Source organism: Pan troglodytes, chromosome 3, assembly GCF_028858775.2.
Source record: "Pan troglodytes isolate AG18354 chromosome 3, NHGRI_mPanTro3-v2.0_pri, whole genome shotgun sequence".
Classification (NCBI taxonomy): domain Eukaryota; kingdom Metazoa; phylum Chordata; class Mammalia; order Primates; family Hominidae; genus Pan; species Pan troglodytes.
In genome coordinates, this window is record NC_072401.2 from 2,111,831 (window position 1) to 2,125,441 (window position 13,611).

The 13,611-nt window shown below is 56.8% G+C and overlaps 1 protein-coding gene across 4 annotated transcripts in view; it reads left to right on the forward strand.

Annotated features, from left to right (window-relative positions):
- Nucleotides 1-12,851, forward strand: part of TACC3 (transforming acidic coiled-coil containing protein 3) — a 24,274-nt gene extending 11,423 nt beyond the window's left edge. For 2 of the 4 annotated variants that reach the window (XM_016951122.3, XM_054683691.2), the window contains exons 7-16: nt 3,093-3,145; nt 3,870-3,973; nt 4,895-4,982; nt 5,255-5,359; nt 7,370-7,446; nt 7,631-7,674; nt 8,495-8,655; nt 12,199-12,305; nt 12,393-12,513; nt 12,629-12,851. In XM_016951122.3, coding sequence (XP_016806611.2) covers nt 3,093-3,145; nt 3,870-3,973; nt 4,895-4,982; nt 5,255-5,359; nt 7,370-7,446; nt 7,631-7,674; nt 8,495-8,655; nt 12,199-12,305; nt 12,393-12,513; nt 12,629-12,694 — 926 coding nt within the window. In that variant the 3' untranslated portion in view covers nt 12,695-12,851. Of the gene's footprint in view, nt 1-3,092; nt 3,146-3,869; nt 3,974-4,894; nt 4,983-5,254; nt 5,372-7,369; nt 7,447-7,630; nt 7,675-8,494; nt 8,656-12,198; nt 12,306-12,392; nt 12,514-12,628 lie in introns of all 4 variants that reach the window. The other 2 variants (XM_016951120.4, XM_016951121.4) reach the window with 1 other exon arrangement.
- Nucleotides 12,852-13,611: the final 760 nt, after the last annotated feature.

The window sequence follows — 13,611 nt, forward strand, 5'->3', positions numbered from 1 at the left end:
AGTTGAATACGGTTTGTCCGTGACATTGGAGGCTGCAGTTGAATACGGTTTGTCCGTGACATTGGAGGCTGCAGTTGAATACGGTTTGTCCGTAAGATTGGAGGCTGCAGTTGAATACGGTTTGTCCGTGAGATTGGAGGCTGCAGTTGAATACGGTTTGTCCGTAAGATTGGAGGCTACAGTTAAATAAATACGGTTTGTCCGTAAGATTGGAGGCTGCAGTTAAATAAATACGGTTTGTCCGTAAGATTGGAGGCTGCAGTTAAATACGGTTTGTCTGTAAGATTGGAAGGTGGAACGGTCCTTAAATTAAAGTGCATTTGGTAGGAACTGATGGCTGAGTTGTTTTAAAGGACACACAGCCAGGTGGGTGTAAGATCTCAATTTAGAGAACTGAAAACCCAGGCACGTAGCAGACACGAGTGGCATGTAGGGTTTGTCGCTGACAGGATAGTTGTGGGCCGCCACCATGTGGGGATATCAGCTCAGCTGGGATGGGCCTGTCACCCTCACGCAGGATCCCTGGAATCACACAGCGCGGCCTTCTGTGTCCGGCGTCTCCCTCGGGGAGGTGTGTTTCCGAGTCCTGGCCGTGCTGGAGCAGGTGTGGGTGCTCCTGTCCTTGCCGTGGCAGCTTGGCTTCACGTCATCTTATCCATTCATTCATGGATTTGCTGGTTTCTGCTTTTTAGCTGTCAGGAGTAGTGCTGCCTCGAATGTTGAGGTGTAAGTTCTATGTGGATGTATTCTTCCATTTCTCCTGGATACATAGCTAGGAGTGGAGTCGCTGGTCACAGTAACTCTGCTCACCTTTTAGCTACCAGGTGGCCTTCCAGAGTGGCTGCAGTGTTTCACATTCCCACTGGCAGTTATAAGAGAGCTCCAGTTTCTCCACATCCTCGCCAGCGCTGCTTGTCTGTCTTGTTGATCCTAGACTTCCAGTGGGTGGGAAGCGGATCTGGTTGCGGTTTTGATTTGCAGTTCCCAGGTGGCTCATGAACGAGCGTCTTTTTGTGTGCTCGTTGGATATCTTCTTTGGGAAAGTGTCTGTCGAGATCCCTTGTCCATTGAGCCACTTATGTTTTTATTACTGAGTTTTAAGAGGTAAATCCCTTTTATTCAAGAAGTGAGGGAAAGGAAAAAATACAAAGTTAAGTCCCTTATCAGATGATGTTTCAAAGTATTGGCTTTTGGCCAGGCACAGGGGCCCACACTTGTAATCTCAGCATTTTGCGGGGCCGAGGCAGGATTGTTTGAGCCCTGTAGTTTGAGACTAACCTGGGCAACATGGCAAGACCTCATCTCTACCAAAAAAAAACTTTTTTTTAATTACCTGGGCATGGTGGCGTACACCTATAGTCCCAGCTGCTCAGGAAGCTGAGATGGGAGGCTCGCTTGAGCCAGGAGGTCAAGGCTGCAGTGAGCCATGATTGCACTACTGCACTCCAGTCTGGGCGACAGCGAGACCCTATCTGAAGGAAAGAAAAAAAAGGCAGAAATGAAAACTGACAAGGCTAGGTGCGGTGGCTCACGCCCGTAATCCTAGCACTTTGGGAGGCTGAGGAGGGCGAATCACCTGAGATCAAGAGTTTGAGATCAGCCTGGCCAATATGGTGAAACCTCATCTCTACTAAAAATACAAAAATTAGCTGGGTGTGTTGGCACATGCCTGTAATCCTAGCTACTTGGGAGGCTGAGGCGGGAGAATCGCTTGAACCCAGGAGGCGGAGGTTGCAGTGAGCCGAGATGGCGCCACCGCACTCCACCTGAGCAACAGAGCAAGACTCTGTCTCAAAAAAAAAAGAAAAGAAAAAGAAAACTGATAAGGCCATAGCAGAGAAGGACCTACAAGTTTTTGCTAGACTAAATAATTGGCAACCGTTTTTTAGCTTCATTGAGAAAAGGAGAGAATGAGCAAATACTACTAGGCATGAAGAAAGGGACAAAACTAGAGATGCCTCAGCCTGGATCTCAGCCAGATCAAGACCCTGTCTTAAAGTACCAGTTTGGTTTGTTTTTTTTCCGAGACGGAGTCTTGCTCTGTCGCCCAGGCTGGAGTGCAGTAGCATGATCTCAGCTTGTTGCAACCTCCGCCTCCTGGGTTCAAGCGATTCTCCTGCCTCAGCCTCCCAAGTAGCTGGGATTACAGGCTCACGCCACCGCACCCAACTACTTTTTGTATTTTCCGTAGAGACAGGGTTTCCCCATGTTGGCCAGGCTGGCCTCAAACTCCTGACCTCAGGTGATCCACCTGCCTTGGCCTCCCAAAGTGCTGGGATTACAGATGTGAGCTACTGCACCCAGCCACAGTTTAAGAGTTTTATAGTTTTAGAGGCCGAGACCGGAGGATCACTTGAAGTCAGGAGTTCAAGACCAGCCCTGGCAACGTAGCAAGACTCCTCCTCTACCAAAACAAAAAGTAGGATAGTTTTAACTCTCACAGTTAGGGTGTTGATCCATTCTGAGTTAATCTTTGTATGTGGTATGGGGCACCTTTTCTTTTTTTTTTGAAACAGTTTTCCCTCCGCTGCCCAGGTTGGAGTGCAGTGGCATAATCTCAGCTCAGTGCAGCCTCCACCTCCCAGGCTCAAGGAGTTCTCCTGCCTCAGCCTCCCTGTAATAGGAGTGCAGCACCGCGCCTAGCTAATTTTTGTATTTTTTGTACAGACAAGGTTTTGCCCTGTTGAACTCCTGGGCTCAAGTGATCCGCTCGCCTCAGCCTCCACCCTTAGTTTTAATCAAAAGTTATATTATCAAAAATTAAAAGACTTGTCTAGGGTAATTTTAAAGACTAATAGTTCTCAACCAGAGCAGTTTTGCCCCCGCCTTCCCCCAGATGTTTGTGGTTGTCACACCTGGGGGTGCTGCTGGCAGGGAGTGGGTAGAGGCTGGGGATGCCACTCAGCACCCTGCGGTGCCCAGGAGGCGCCTGCCGCAGAGAGCAGTCAGGCCCCGAACATCCACACCTCCAAGGGAGGAAATACTGCTGGCTGGAATGATCCTGCCTCACCGAGTGCTGAGGGAGACACCAGCCCGCCGCCCTTAGGGCCCTGGTGAGGGGCGATGGCGGCGGCATGATTCACTCCTCTCAGTTCTAGGCACGGGCGCGGAGGTGGATTACCTGGAGCAGTTTGGAACTTCCTCGGTAGGTACCAGGCAATTCCACGAAGCCTCACCCGCAGGGTGTCCGAGAGCAGCCACGGCAGGTCTTGTCCCCGGAGCGTCCCTTGGTGCCCACGTCCCCCCAGCTGCACACAGGCCCAGGCATTGTGGCAGGCTGTGAATCCAGGGCCCCTTCTGCAGCACCTCCTCTAAGTGGCGTCCTGTGGCAGGGCTCTAGGGCTCTCTACCTGGCGCTTAGCCCAGGATGAAACTCTGACACGCTGTGCTGCTGGGAATGGTGGTGTCTCGGGCAGGGTTGTGGGTGACCAGAGGTGGGAGTGTGCGGGTGACCGAGGGTGGGAGTGTGAGGGTGACCGGGGGTGGGGGTGTGCGGGTGACCGGGGGTGGGGGTGTGCGGGTGACCGGGGGTGGGGGTGTGCGGGTGACCGGGGGTGGGGGTGTGCGGGTGACGGGGGGTGGGGGTGTGAGGGTGACGGGGGGTGGGGGTGTGCGGGTGACGGGGGGTGGGGGTGTGCGGGTGACGGGGGGTGGGGGTGTGCGGGTGACGGGGGGTGGGGGTGTGCGGGTGACGGGGGGTGGGGGTGTGCGGGTGACGGGGGGTGGGGGTGTGCGGGTGACCGGGGGTGGGGGTGTGCGTGTGCGGGTGACCGGGGGTGGGGGTGTGCGGGTGACCTCCCTGGCCCTTAACCCCCTGTGTGTGTTAGGGGATGGCAGTCAGACCTGATCACTTGCCCTCTTGTCCCCAGTTTAAGGAGTCAGCCTTGAGGAAGCAGTCCTTATACCTCAAGTTCGACCCCCTCCTGAGGGACAGTCCTCGTAGACCAGTGCCCGTGGCCACCGAGACCAGCAGGTATGTGCGCCAGCCCTCCCTCACGCGTGAAGCCTTGAGTGTGGGAAGACTGGAGGCTGTTCCTAGGTGTGCTGTCTGCACAGAGGCTTCTAGACCCGGGGGAGATGATCAGAACTGGAAAGGAGTTGTGCTGGGGTGGGCAGGGCAGCAAGCCCAGAGCAGCCCTTGTGTGTCTGGCAGGAGCAACGGCAGCCTACCCTCCAGCCACAGGGCTGCTGCCTTGCTGGTTACAGCCGCCATTCTAGGTGGATTAAAGATCTAAACTGAAATCTTTTCAGAGCACTTCCTCTAAAACAGAGGCGGGCAGGCTGGGCGCAGTGGCTCACGCCTGGAATCCCAGCCCTTTGGGAGGCCGAGGTGCATGGATAGCCTCAGCTCAGGGGTTTGCCACCAGCCTGGGCAACGTGTTGAAACCCCGTCTCTACTAAAATACAAAAATTAGCCGGGTGTGGCGGCATGCACCTGTAGTCTCAGCTACTTGGGAAGCTGAGGCAGGAGAATTGCTTGAACCCAGGAGGCAGAGGTTGCAGTGAGCCGAGATCACGCCACTGCACTCCAGCCTGGGCGACAGAGTGAGACCCTGTCTCGGAAAAAGAAAAAAAAAAAAAAGGCTCTGAGCTGTGAACAGCCCCCTGATGAGGCAGCACTGGCTCCGCTCAGCCTGCAGTGGGTAATGAAGCATCACCGTGCTCTCCCGGAAGGACAAGCAGCCACGTGGGACGGGCAGGTGAGGGAGGGGGGCACGGGGCAGCAGAGAGGCGGGCATGCTGGATGCGGGTCTGCGTTTTCTACCACTACCCTGACTTGAGTGGTTTTAAACTAAAAAGCAAAGAGCCCGGTTAGCTTGTCCACATGGTCCTCTGTGTCCTACTCAACACTGGGAGGGCCTGAGTGACTGAGGCTGCCTCTGCTTGGTGGCAGCATGCACGGTGCAAATGAGACTCCCTCAGGACGTCCGCGGGAAGCCAAGCTTGTGGAGTTCGATTTCTTGGGAGCACTGGACATTCCTGTAAGTCCTTGAGTCCCTCTTGAACTATCTTGTGTGTGGTCTGAGGGAACGAGTTGTTTTAAGGGCCTATATTTTCTATTCCTGGGGGTCTGAGCCTTTGGCTCTGTTGGGGGCATGGGGCCGCCGTGCTGTTCCCTCGCCGCACTGTCTTGGGTCCCTCATGCACTGTCTGAGGCTCTTGGCCTGCGTGGGCCTTTCCTCCCTCACACCAGGTCAGAGGTAGGAGGAGGCAAGGGCGAAATGGGCTCCTATTTCATCCCCATCTCCCGCAGGTGCCAGGCCCACCCCCAGGTGTCCCCGCACCTGGGGGCCCACCCCTGTCCACCGGACCTATAGTGGACCTGCTCCAGTACAGCCAGAAGGACCTGGATGCAGTGGTAAGGATGCAGGTAGTAGCTATTCCACAGAACCTGCAGGCCGCTCTGGGGCTTGGCCAACAGTGGGCACGGGTGGGGTCCAACAGCCTGACCCGCCGTCCCTGCCATCCCTGCCCCTGCTGGTTGGGGTGGAATTGCAGAGAGCTGCCGGCCCCTGGCCTGTCACTGCTGCCCAGGTCGCTGAGGGTCCAGGCTTCCACCCAGTGTCCCCGCAGTCAGCTGCCCACCAGCAGCCTCCCCGGGACTCTCCGGCCTGGGCATGGCATTGGCCTCTGGTGGCCTTGCAGCAGTGAGTGTGGTTCTTGCTGCCGTGAGCCCGAGTGTCGCCCCTTTCCTCCCGCCCTCCCACAAGTCCAGACGCATCTCCTGGCAGCTTAGGAAGCTCCATCTTCACCCGCCCCACATCTGAGGGTCCCCTGCCTTGTCTCCCTCCATCCTCACTGTACATGCCAGGCTTCAGCCTGTTCTAACTCCGGGCCTAAATTGTCCCTAAGAGAGCTGTAGGCACACAAAGGGGCTGGGTGTCTGCAGGCACCACTGTGAGCTACCGTCGCCAGATGGTCCCCAGGGAGGTGCAGACAGGGTGGTTCCGGAGGCTGGCTGGCAGGGCTGGGTTCAAGCCCCAACATCCACACCAGTGTTGCTCACAGTGGCCCCAGGTGTCGTCTCCGCAGAGGCCTGTGATGTGGCCCTGACCCCGTACCCCAACAACCTCCTTCCCTGTGTCAGAGCCCGTGTGAGTAACCCAATAGCAGGCCTGGGGACCACAGTGTGGCCAGCCCCCTCCTCTGCAGGCCTGGGCTCCGGGGGCAGGTGGCCCCTGCATGTAACTTATGTTAGAAATGCACAATGCTTGTTCTCTGGTGCCACAAAGAAATAGTGCTCGAACATTAATTTTCTCAGCAAGGCAGTTTTTACTTTCTGCAGAAAGGGTGCCCCTCGCAGATGGAGCAATGGCGAGAGCACACCTGAACAAGGGAGGGGAAGGGGTTCTTATTCCTGACACAGGTAGCCCTACTGCTGTGTTGTTCCCCTGTTGGCTAAGGTTGGACCACACAGTCTAAGCCAATTCCAATTGGCTATTTTAAAGAGGGCGGGGTAAGAGCCAGAGTGGCGGGGTGAGTAGTTTGACGGGAAGGACGGTTAGGAACAGGTAACTCAAGGTGACTTAGGTCAGAGCAGGTGACCGGGATGAGTCAGGACGGAGCAGGTGACCAGGGAACAGATGTGAACTACTGATTAGGACTGGCGGGAAAATTGTTCACTGAAACTAGAAGCAAGGGGCAAAGAGAACCAGGAATTTAAAATGGAGAATCAAGGAAGAAGAGATCTGGCCAGGCACAGTGGCTCACGCCTGTAATCCCAGCACTTTGGGAGGCCGAGGTGGGCGGATCACGAGGTCAAGAGATCGAGACCATCCTGGCTAACACAGTGAAACCCTGTCTCTACTAAAAAATACAAAAATTAGCATGGCGTGGTGGTGGGCACCTGTAGTCCCACCTCCTCGGGAGGCCGAGGCAAGACAATGGCTTGAACCCGGGAGGCGGAGCTTGCAGCAAGCAGAGATCACGTGACTGCACTCCAGCCTGGGCGACAGAGTGAGACTCTTGTCTCAAAAAAAAAAAAAAAAGAGATCTGAACATACTGACTTACTGATTCTTTGAAGACAAACTTGGAGTTCACTATATTTAACACTTAGGACCCCTAGTATCTGCCACTGGGCTGCAGGGGCGGCTGCAGGGACACACACCTGTTGGGTGCCTGCTGGTTCCACCCAGGAGCACAGCCAGCAGCCTCATGCCTCCTGCCCCCTGGCAGTCGAGTGCACGTGGAGCAGGTGGCCTTGGCCTCGAGAGGGTTCCCAGGGTCCCACTGGAAGCCCCACATGGAACTGTGCCTCTGGGACGTCGCTCCAGGGACCTCGGGTGGGGGCTGGCCCCATCCTGTGGGGAGGTCCTGGGAGGGTCAGTCTGGCCCGCCTGCCTGCTGACTTGGGTGTGGCCTGAGCAGGTAAAGGCGACACAGGAGGAGAACCGGGAGCTGAGGAGCAGGTGTGAGGAGCTCCACGGGAAGAACCTGGAACTGGGGTAAGGAGGCCCCATCCCCTGTCCTCCCCGTCCCCATCCCGCTCGCCATCCCTGTCCCCATCCCCATCCCCCGTCCTCCCCGTCCCCATCCCCCTCGCCATCCCTGTCCCCGTCCCCATCCCCACCTGGCCTGGGACCGCTGGGCACCCGAGGCAATGGCTGTGTGTCTGTTCTCCTCCCACAGGAAGATCATGGACAGGTTCGAAGAGGTTGTGTACCAGGCCATGGGTGAGTGCCCGGGCCGCCGAGGCCACGTGCCTCCACGAGGGGCTGCCTATGCCCCACCCTGGCCCTGCCCTGCACCCTGCCTAGGACCCCACCCTCCTGAGGCCCCTTTTCCTAACACACAAGTCCCTTCAACATGGGCCCAGCCGTGGAAGCACTGAGGCGAGTTGCGGGGAAGCTGGTGGTAGTGAGGCTGGAGGCTCCCACAGAGCCAGCGCTTGTCAGGCCCCAAAGTTGTGCAGATGCTGAGCTAGCAGTGGGGCTGTGGTGGGAGCAGAGTCGGTCCCACCGTGGCCTACCCCACTCCACCCTGCCCTCCCCGTGCGGCCATGTCTAGCAGCAGCCTCTGTAGGTGTCTGGCAGGACAGGAACACCAGGCCTCATCTGGCCTCCCAAAAGCTTGGGCTCCTGGAGGTGCTACTGTGGGGATCTGTCTTAGGCTGAGTGTCAGCCGGCGGCAGGTGACCGCCTGGCCCTTGCAGTCCCTCCAGGACCACCATGAAGCACGACACACAGCCTGGAGCTCGCCATACCGGCTCCCAGGCCTCACCCTAGGCTCTAGGGTGTTGGGCGCCGCCTCTTCAGGGACCTGTGGCCCAGGCTCCAGTTCCCTGCGGATCTGATGTGGAGGAAACAGCTGTTTCCTGGGCTTTGCATCCGGCCTAGAAGATCGCGGGTGGAGGGACCCATCACCCTCCGAGGCTCACACCCACTGCCCGCCTCTCCTGGCGCTCGAGTCCCTCGCCTCATTCCTTGGGCTGTCTCTGGCACCCATCGTTTCGGTTGCCTCCTCATCCTGAACGTTTGCTTTTCTTTTCTCAAGAGGAAGTTCAGAAGCAGAAGGAACTTTCCAAAGCTGAAATCCAGAAAGTTCTAAAAGAAAAAGACCAACTTACCACAGATCTGAACTCCATGGAGAAGTCCTTCTCCGACCTCTTCAAGCGTTTTGAGAAACAGAAAGAGGTGATCGAGGGCTACCGCAAGGTATGTCTCCGCCACCCTGGCGTCCTCACCTCGGAGGCTGGTGGACTCGTGGTCCAAGCCAGCGGGGCTACAAGCTGCTGTCTTTGCACCTTGGTCCTTGGCCAAGCCTCCCCTTGCCACGGGGGCGTGGGATGACCTGTGAACGAGACAGGGTGCAGGAGTCACAGCACAGCTAGTTTGCGAGGCAGCTGAGGGTGGCAGGAGGCAGAGTGAGCAGGGAGGCCATCTGAGCCGTCTGCTGTTGTGTGACAGACGACTCGGCTATGATCAAGCATCTGTGAGATTTGAGACAGCGCTGGTGCACCAGGGCCTGGGGCACCTCGGAAAGGTGTCTGGGCTGTCCGAGCGCTTGGGTCCCAAGGGTCGGGGACCCAGGGCATGCAGTATCCAAGGCGGGAGGCCCACCGAAAGGTGGTCACGGCTGTGCAAGGCCACCCTGGTGTCCTCCTGGCCGCAGGACTCTGATCCCCCCCCCACCTTCTGTGCTGGGCAAGGCCCACATGCTTGCTGGAAGGAGGGATGTCTGGGCCATCCATCTGCCCAGAGCAGGCCTGGAAGGTGCCTGCGAGGCCGCCAGAGGGTTCTGCCCACAGCAGCAATGTTGGAGCGGAGGTGCTCAACGCCTCCTGTAGAGGAGCTGGACCTGCAGGTGCTGCTGGAAGAGGGGCTGTCACTGTTGGTGCAAGGGGGTTGGGGACACCAGATGGGTCCCCTGGGAGTCAGACTAAACTGGAAAAGCGGCCCTTGCAGGGCCTGGCTGAGCCACACCTCATCTGAGTCCTGAAGTCAGGTGGTGTCAGTGGCTGGGGCCCAACTGCCTAACAGAAGCAAGCCTGAATACTCTAGGGAAGAAGGTATCTTACGCTTTAAATTGCTGCTGCAGTTTTAAATTAGTGTCTGGCACAGAATAACCAAGTGTGAAAGGAACAGGAAACATGAGTGAAAATCAGACCCGTTATTAGAGTGAGGCATGGTGATGTACACCTGTGGTCCCAGCTACTAGGGAGGCTGAGGTGGGAGGATCGTTTGAGCCCGGGAGGTGGAAGCTGCAGTGAGCCATGATGGTATCACTGCACCCCAGCCTGGGAAATAGACCAAGACCCCCATTTCTAAAATTAAAAAACAAAAACAAAAACTGTTGATAGACCCACAGGAGCCCCAGATGCTGGAGTTGGCACCGGCAAGTGGTGCCTCAGGTCTGCAGGGAGCAGATGGGAAGGGCCCTGTGGCAGCAGAGTGCCCACCGGCAGCAGAGTACAGCAGTCTGGCCCAGCACAGACGCTTGGAGAGGCAGGACTCTTCACACGGTGCTGCTGGCTTGAGGACACAGCGGCTTTGCTGACCTTCCCTCAGGTTGGGCTGTGGTGTGAGCAGCTGCCTTGGCCTCACCTCTCCCCGGGGCAGGCCTGTGCCTCAGCTCCCACTGGCCACCTACCCACTTCCTCATGGAGGCTCCTTTGCACATCTAATCCCATCTTGGATGACCCAGTGCAGACTTTAAAGTAATTGCCTTCTGTATTCAGAAGAGTATTGCTTCAGTAGAGACCTTAAAACTAGAAAAGAATCCCCTTCGGGAGACCGAGACGGGTGGATCACTTGAGGTCAGGAGTTCGAGACCAGCCTGGCTTACATGATGAAACTCCGTCTCCTAAAAATACAAAAATTAGCTGGGCAGGGTGGCATTTGCCTGTAGTCCCAGCTACTCAGGAGGCTGAGGCAGGAGAATCACTTGAACCCAGGAAGTAGAGGTTGCAGTGAGCCAAGATCGTGCCACTGCACTCCAGCCTGGGCGACAGAGTGAGACTCCATCTCAAAAAAAAAAAAAAAATACAAAAATTAGTTAGGCATGATGGTGTGCACCTATAGTCCCAGCTACTCAGGAAACTGAGACAGAAAATCATTTGAACCTGGGAGACAGAGGTTGCAGTGAGCCGATATGGCACCATTGCACTCCAGCCTGGGCGACAGAGCGAGACTCTCTCAAAAAACAAAAAATACAGAAAAACTAGGCCGGCTTATGCCTGTAATCCCAGCACTTTGGGAGGCCGAGGCGGGAGGATCATGAGGTCAGGAGTTCAAGACCATTCTGGCCAACATGGTGAAACCCTTTCTGTACTAAAAATACAAAAATTAGCTGGGCATGGTGGCAGGCACCTGTAGCCCCAGCTACTTGGGAGGCTGAGGCAGGAGAATCAATCAGGAGGTGGAGGTTGCAATGAGCCAAGATCGCGCCATCGCACTACGGCCTGGCGATAGAGCGAGACTCCGTCTCAAAAAAAAAAAAAAAAAAAAAAAGCCTGGGCACAGTGGCTCACGCCTGTAATCCCAGCACTTTGGGAGGCCGAGGTGGGTGGATCACGAGATCAGGAGTTTGAGACCAGCCTGACCAACATGGTGAAACCCCGTCTCTACTAAAAATACAAAAACTAGCCGGGCGTGGTGGCAGGCACCTGTAGTCCCAGCTACTTGTGAAGGTGAGGCAGGAGAATCGCTTGAATCCGGGAGGCGGAGGTTGCAGTGAGCCGAGATCATGCCACTTCACTCCAGCCTGAGTGACAGAGTGAGTCTCCGTCTAAAAAAAACAAACAAACTAGAAAAGAACCAAATGGAAATTTCTAACAGGTACACAGTTAACAACGTTAACAATTCAAAGGGTACAGGTCAGATGAGGGAAGCAGAGGCTGAGTTGGGAACCAGTGTGTGGACGGCAGCCCCCAGAGCCAGAGGGAGAGACGCCGCTGTGGCGGGAGGCTTGACCTGTGCACACGTGAGAGCTTCCGGCTGCCGCCTCCCGGACAGACGCTGTTGGGAATTTTCCACAGCAGAGAAACACAGGGCTGTGGGTTTAAGGGAGGCGTGACCTCCGCAGGACATCGGGGGCTGCATGCTGGGTAGGGGCTCAGGGAGAGGCTGCAGTGCTGAGGGTGCTCCTGGGATACAGGGCTGCGACAGAGGAGTGAGGATGGCTGGGCTGTGAGGCCGCTGGGGGCGCTGCAGGAAGAAGGCAGGTAGGCTGAGCCTTCCCAAGCAGAGGCCACTCGGGGGCCCAGGAACCCCTCAGTTGGGGCTTCTCAGTCACTGAGCGGAAGGTGCCCCCAGAGCTGTGAGGAGCAGGCGTGTCTGGGTAACCATGTGGCTCCTGCTGGCCTCCCCTGCCTGTCCCCAAAGCACAGGGCTCAGCTCCAGAGGGAGACGGGCTGGGCTGTCAGTGGTCCCAGGTGCATCCCACTTTCCAGCAGCACTTGGTGCCAGCAGCACTTGGTGCCAGCAGAGGCTGCAGGTGTGGCAGGAGGGGGCCCAGCCGTGAGGGCACCAGGTTCAGGCCCGGCATCTCAGGGTGGAGAGCCAGGGCTGTCCTGAACCTCCAGAGGGGGTGAGCTGGGAACTTGTGTGAAGGGGCTTTTTCCAAAAGGAAAACGGGAGCTACTGGCTCACGGCTGATGCCCCAGACAGCCTCGAGGATCTGCAGGTCCCCAGACTCCAAGCCTGGGTGCTCTCCAGCAGACGGCATGGTACCCACAGCTAATGCCTGCCCCTTCCTAGAACGAAGAGTCACTGAAGAAGTGCGTGGAGGATTACCTGGCGAGGATCACCCAGGAAGGCCAGAGGTACCAAGCCCTGAAGGCCCACGCGGAGGAGAAGCTGCAGCTGTGAGTGCTGGGCGAGGCCCCACCCTGGAGGGAGAGTCTGAGCACCTGGGCCCCAGCTCAGCCTCTGCCCTGCCCCTACCCCTCCAGGGCAAACGAGGAGATCGCCCAGGTCCGGAGCAAGGCCCAGGCGGAAGCGTTGGCCCTCCAGGCCAGCCTGAGGAAGGAGCAGATGCGGATCCAGTCGCTGGAGAAGACAGTGGAGCAGAAGGTGGGTGCGGGAAGCCCAGCTCAAGGGGCCGTCTGGCAGCACCTTCTAGAAGGCCCTTGGGCCTGCCACTCCCTCCAAGCAGGGAGAAGCCCTGCAACTCATCTTCCTCCTCCAGACTAAAGAGAACGAGGAGCTGACCAGGATCTGCGACGACCTCATCTCCAAGATGGAGAAGATCTGACCTCCACGGAGCCTCTGTCCCCGCCCCCCGCTCCTGTCCGTCCGTCCTGTCTGATTCTCTTAGGTGTCATGTTCTTTTTTCTGTCTTGTCTTCAACTTTTTTTAAAACTAGATTGCTTTGAAAACATGACTAAATAAAAGTTTCCTTTCAATTTAAACACTGAAGCCACTCTGGTCTTGATGAAGCAAAGGTTTCCCAGCTCTGGCCTGAGGCTGAGCCGACCCGCAGGTGCCTTCCCTTCCCCCCAGAGCTGGCCACTTGGTCCCTGCCTACCCCAGGCTCAGGCCACCCTGCTGAGGGGCAGGGACAGCCAGTGGATGGAGGAGGCTCAGGCCTGCCCAGTCTGTCCCGGCCACCTCAGGTTGGCTACATGGTCCTGGCCTCAGGTACACACATCAAAGTCCAAATGGACTCGTTTTTTTGTTTGTTTGTTTTTTGTTTTTTGTTTTTTGTTTTTTTTGAGACAGTCTCTCACCCACGCTGGAGTGCAGTGGCGTGAACTCGGCTCACTGTAAGCTCCGCCTCCCAGGCTCACGCCATTCTCCTGCTTCAGCCTCCCGAGTAGCTGGAACTACAGGCGCTTGCCACCACGCCCGGCTAATTTTTTGTATTTTTAGTAGAGACGGGGAAGTTTTCATATAAAACAAAAACCATGAACAGCCAGGCACGCGTGCCGGTGGCTCTGATTCTGGTGCCGACCTGGCGAGCCTGCAGCCCCAGCTAATTGAGCGCTCACCTGGGTGTGGGTGTGGAGGGAGGCCCCCTGCAGGTGCAGCTGCTCAGCTCCTGTCGTCCTCGGGGGCGTGGAGGTTTCAGAGCAAAACAGGCTTCCCTGAGGAAGTTCTGTCTCCATACGGCAGGGCTTCCTCCCCGACCCTAACCCCGTCTCCAGTAGTCCCGTCCTGTGGATCTCAAAC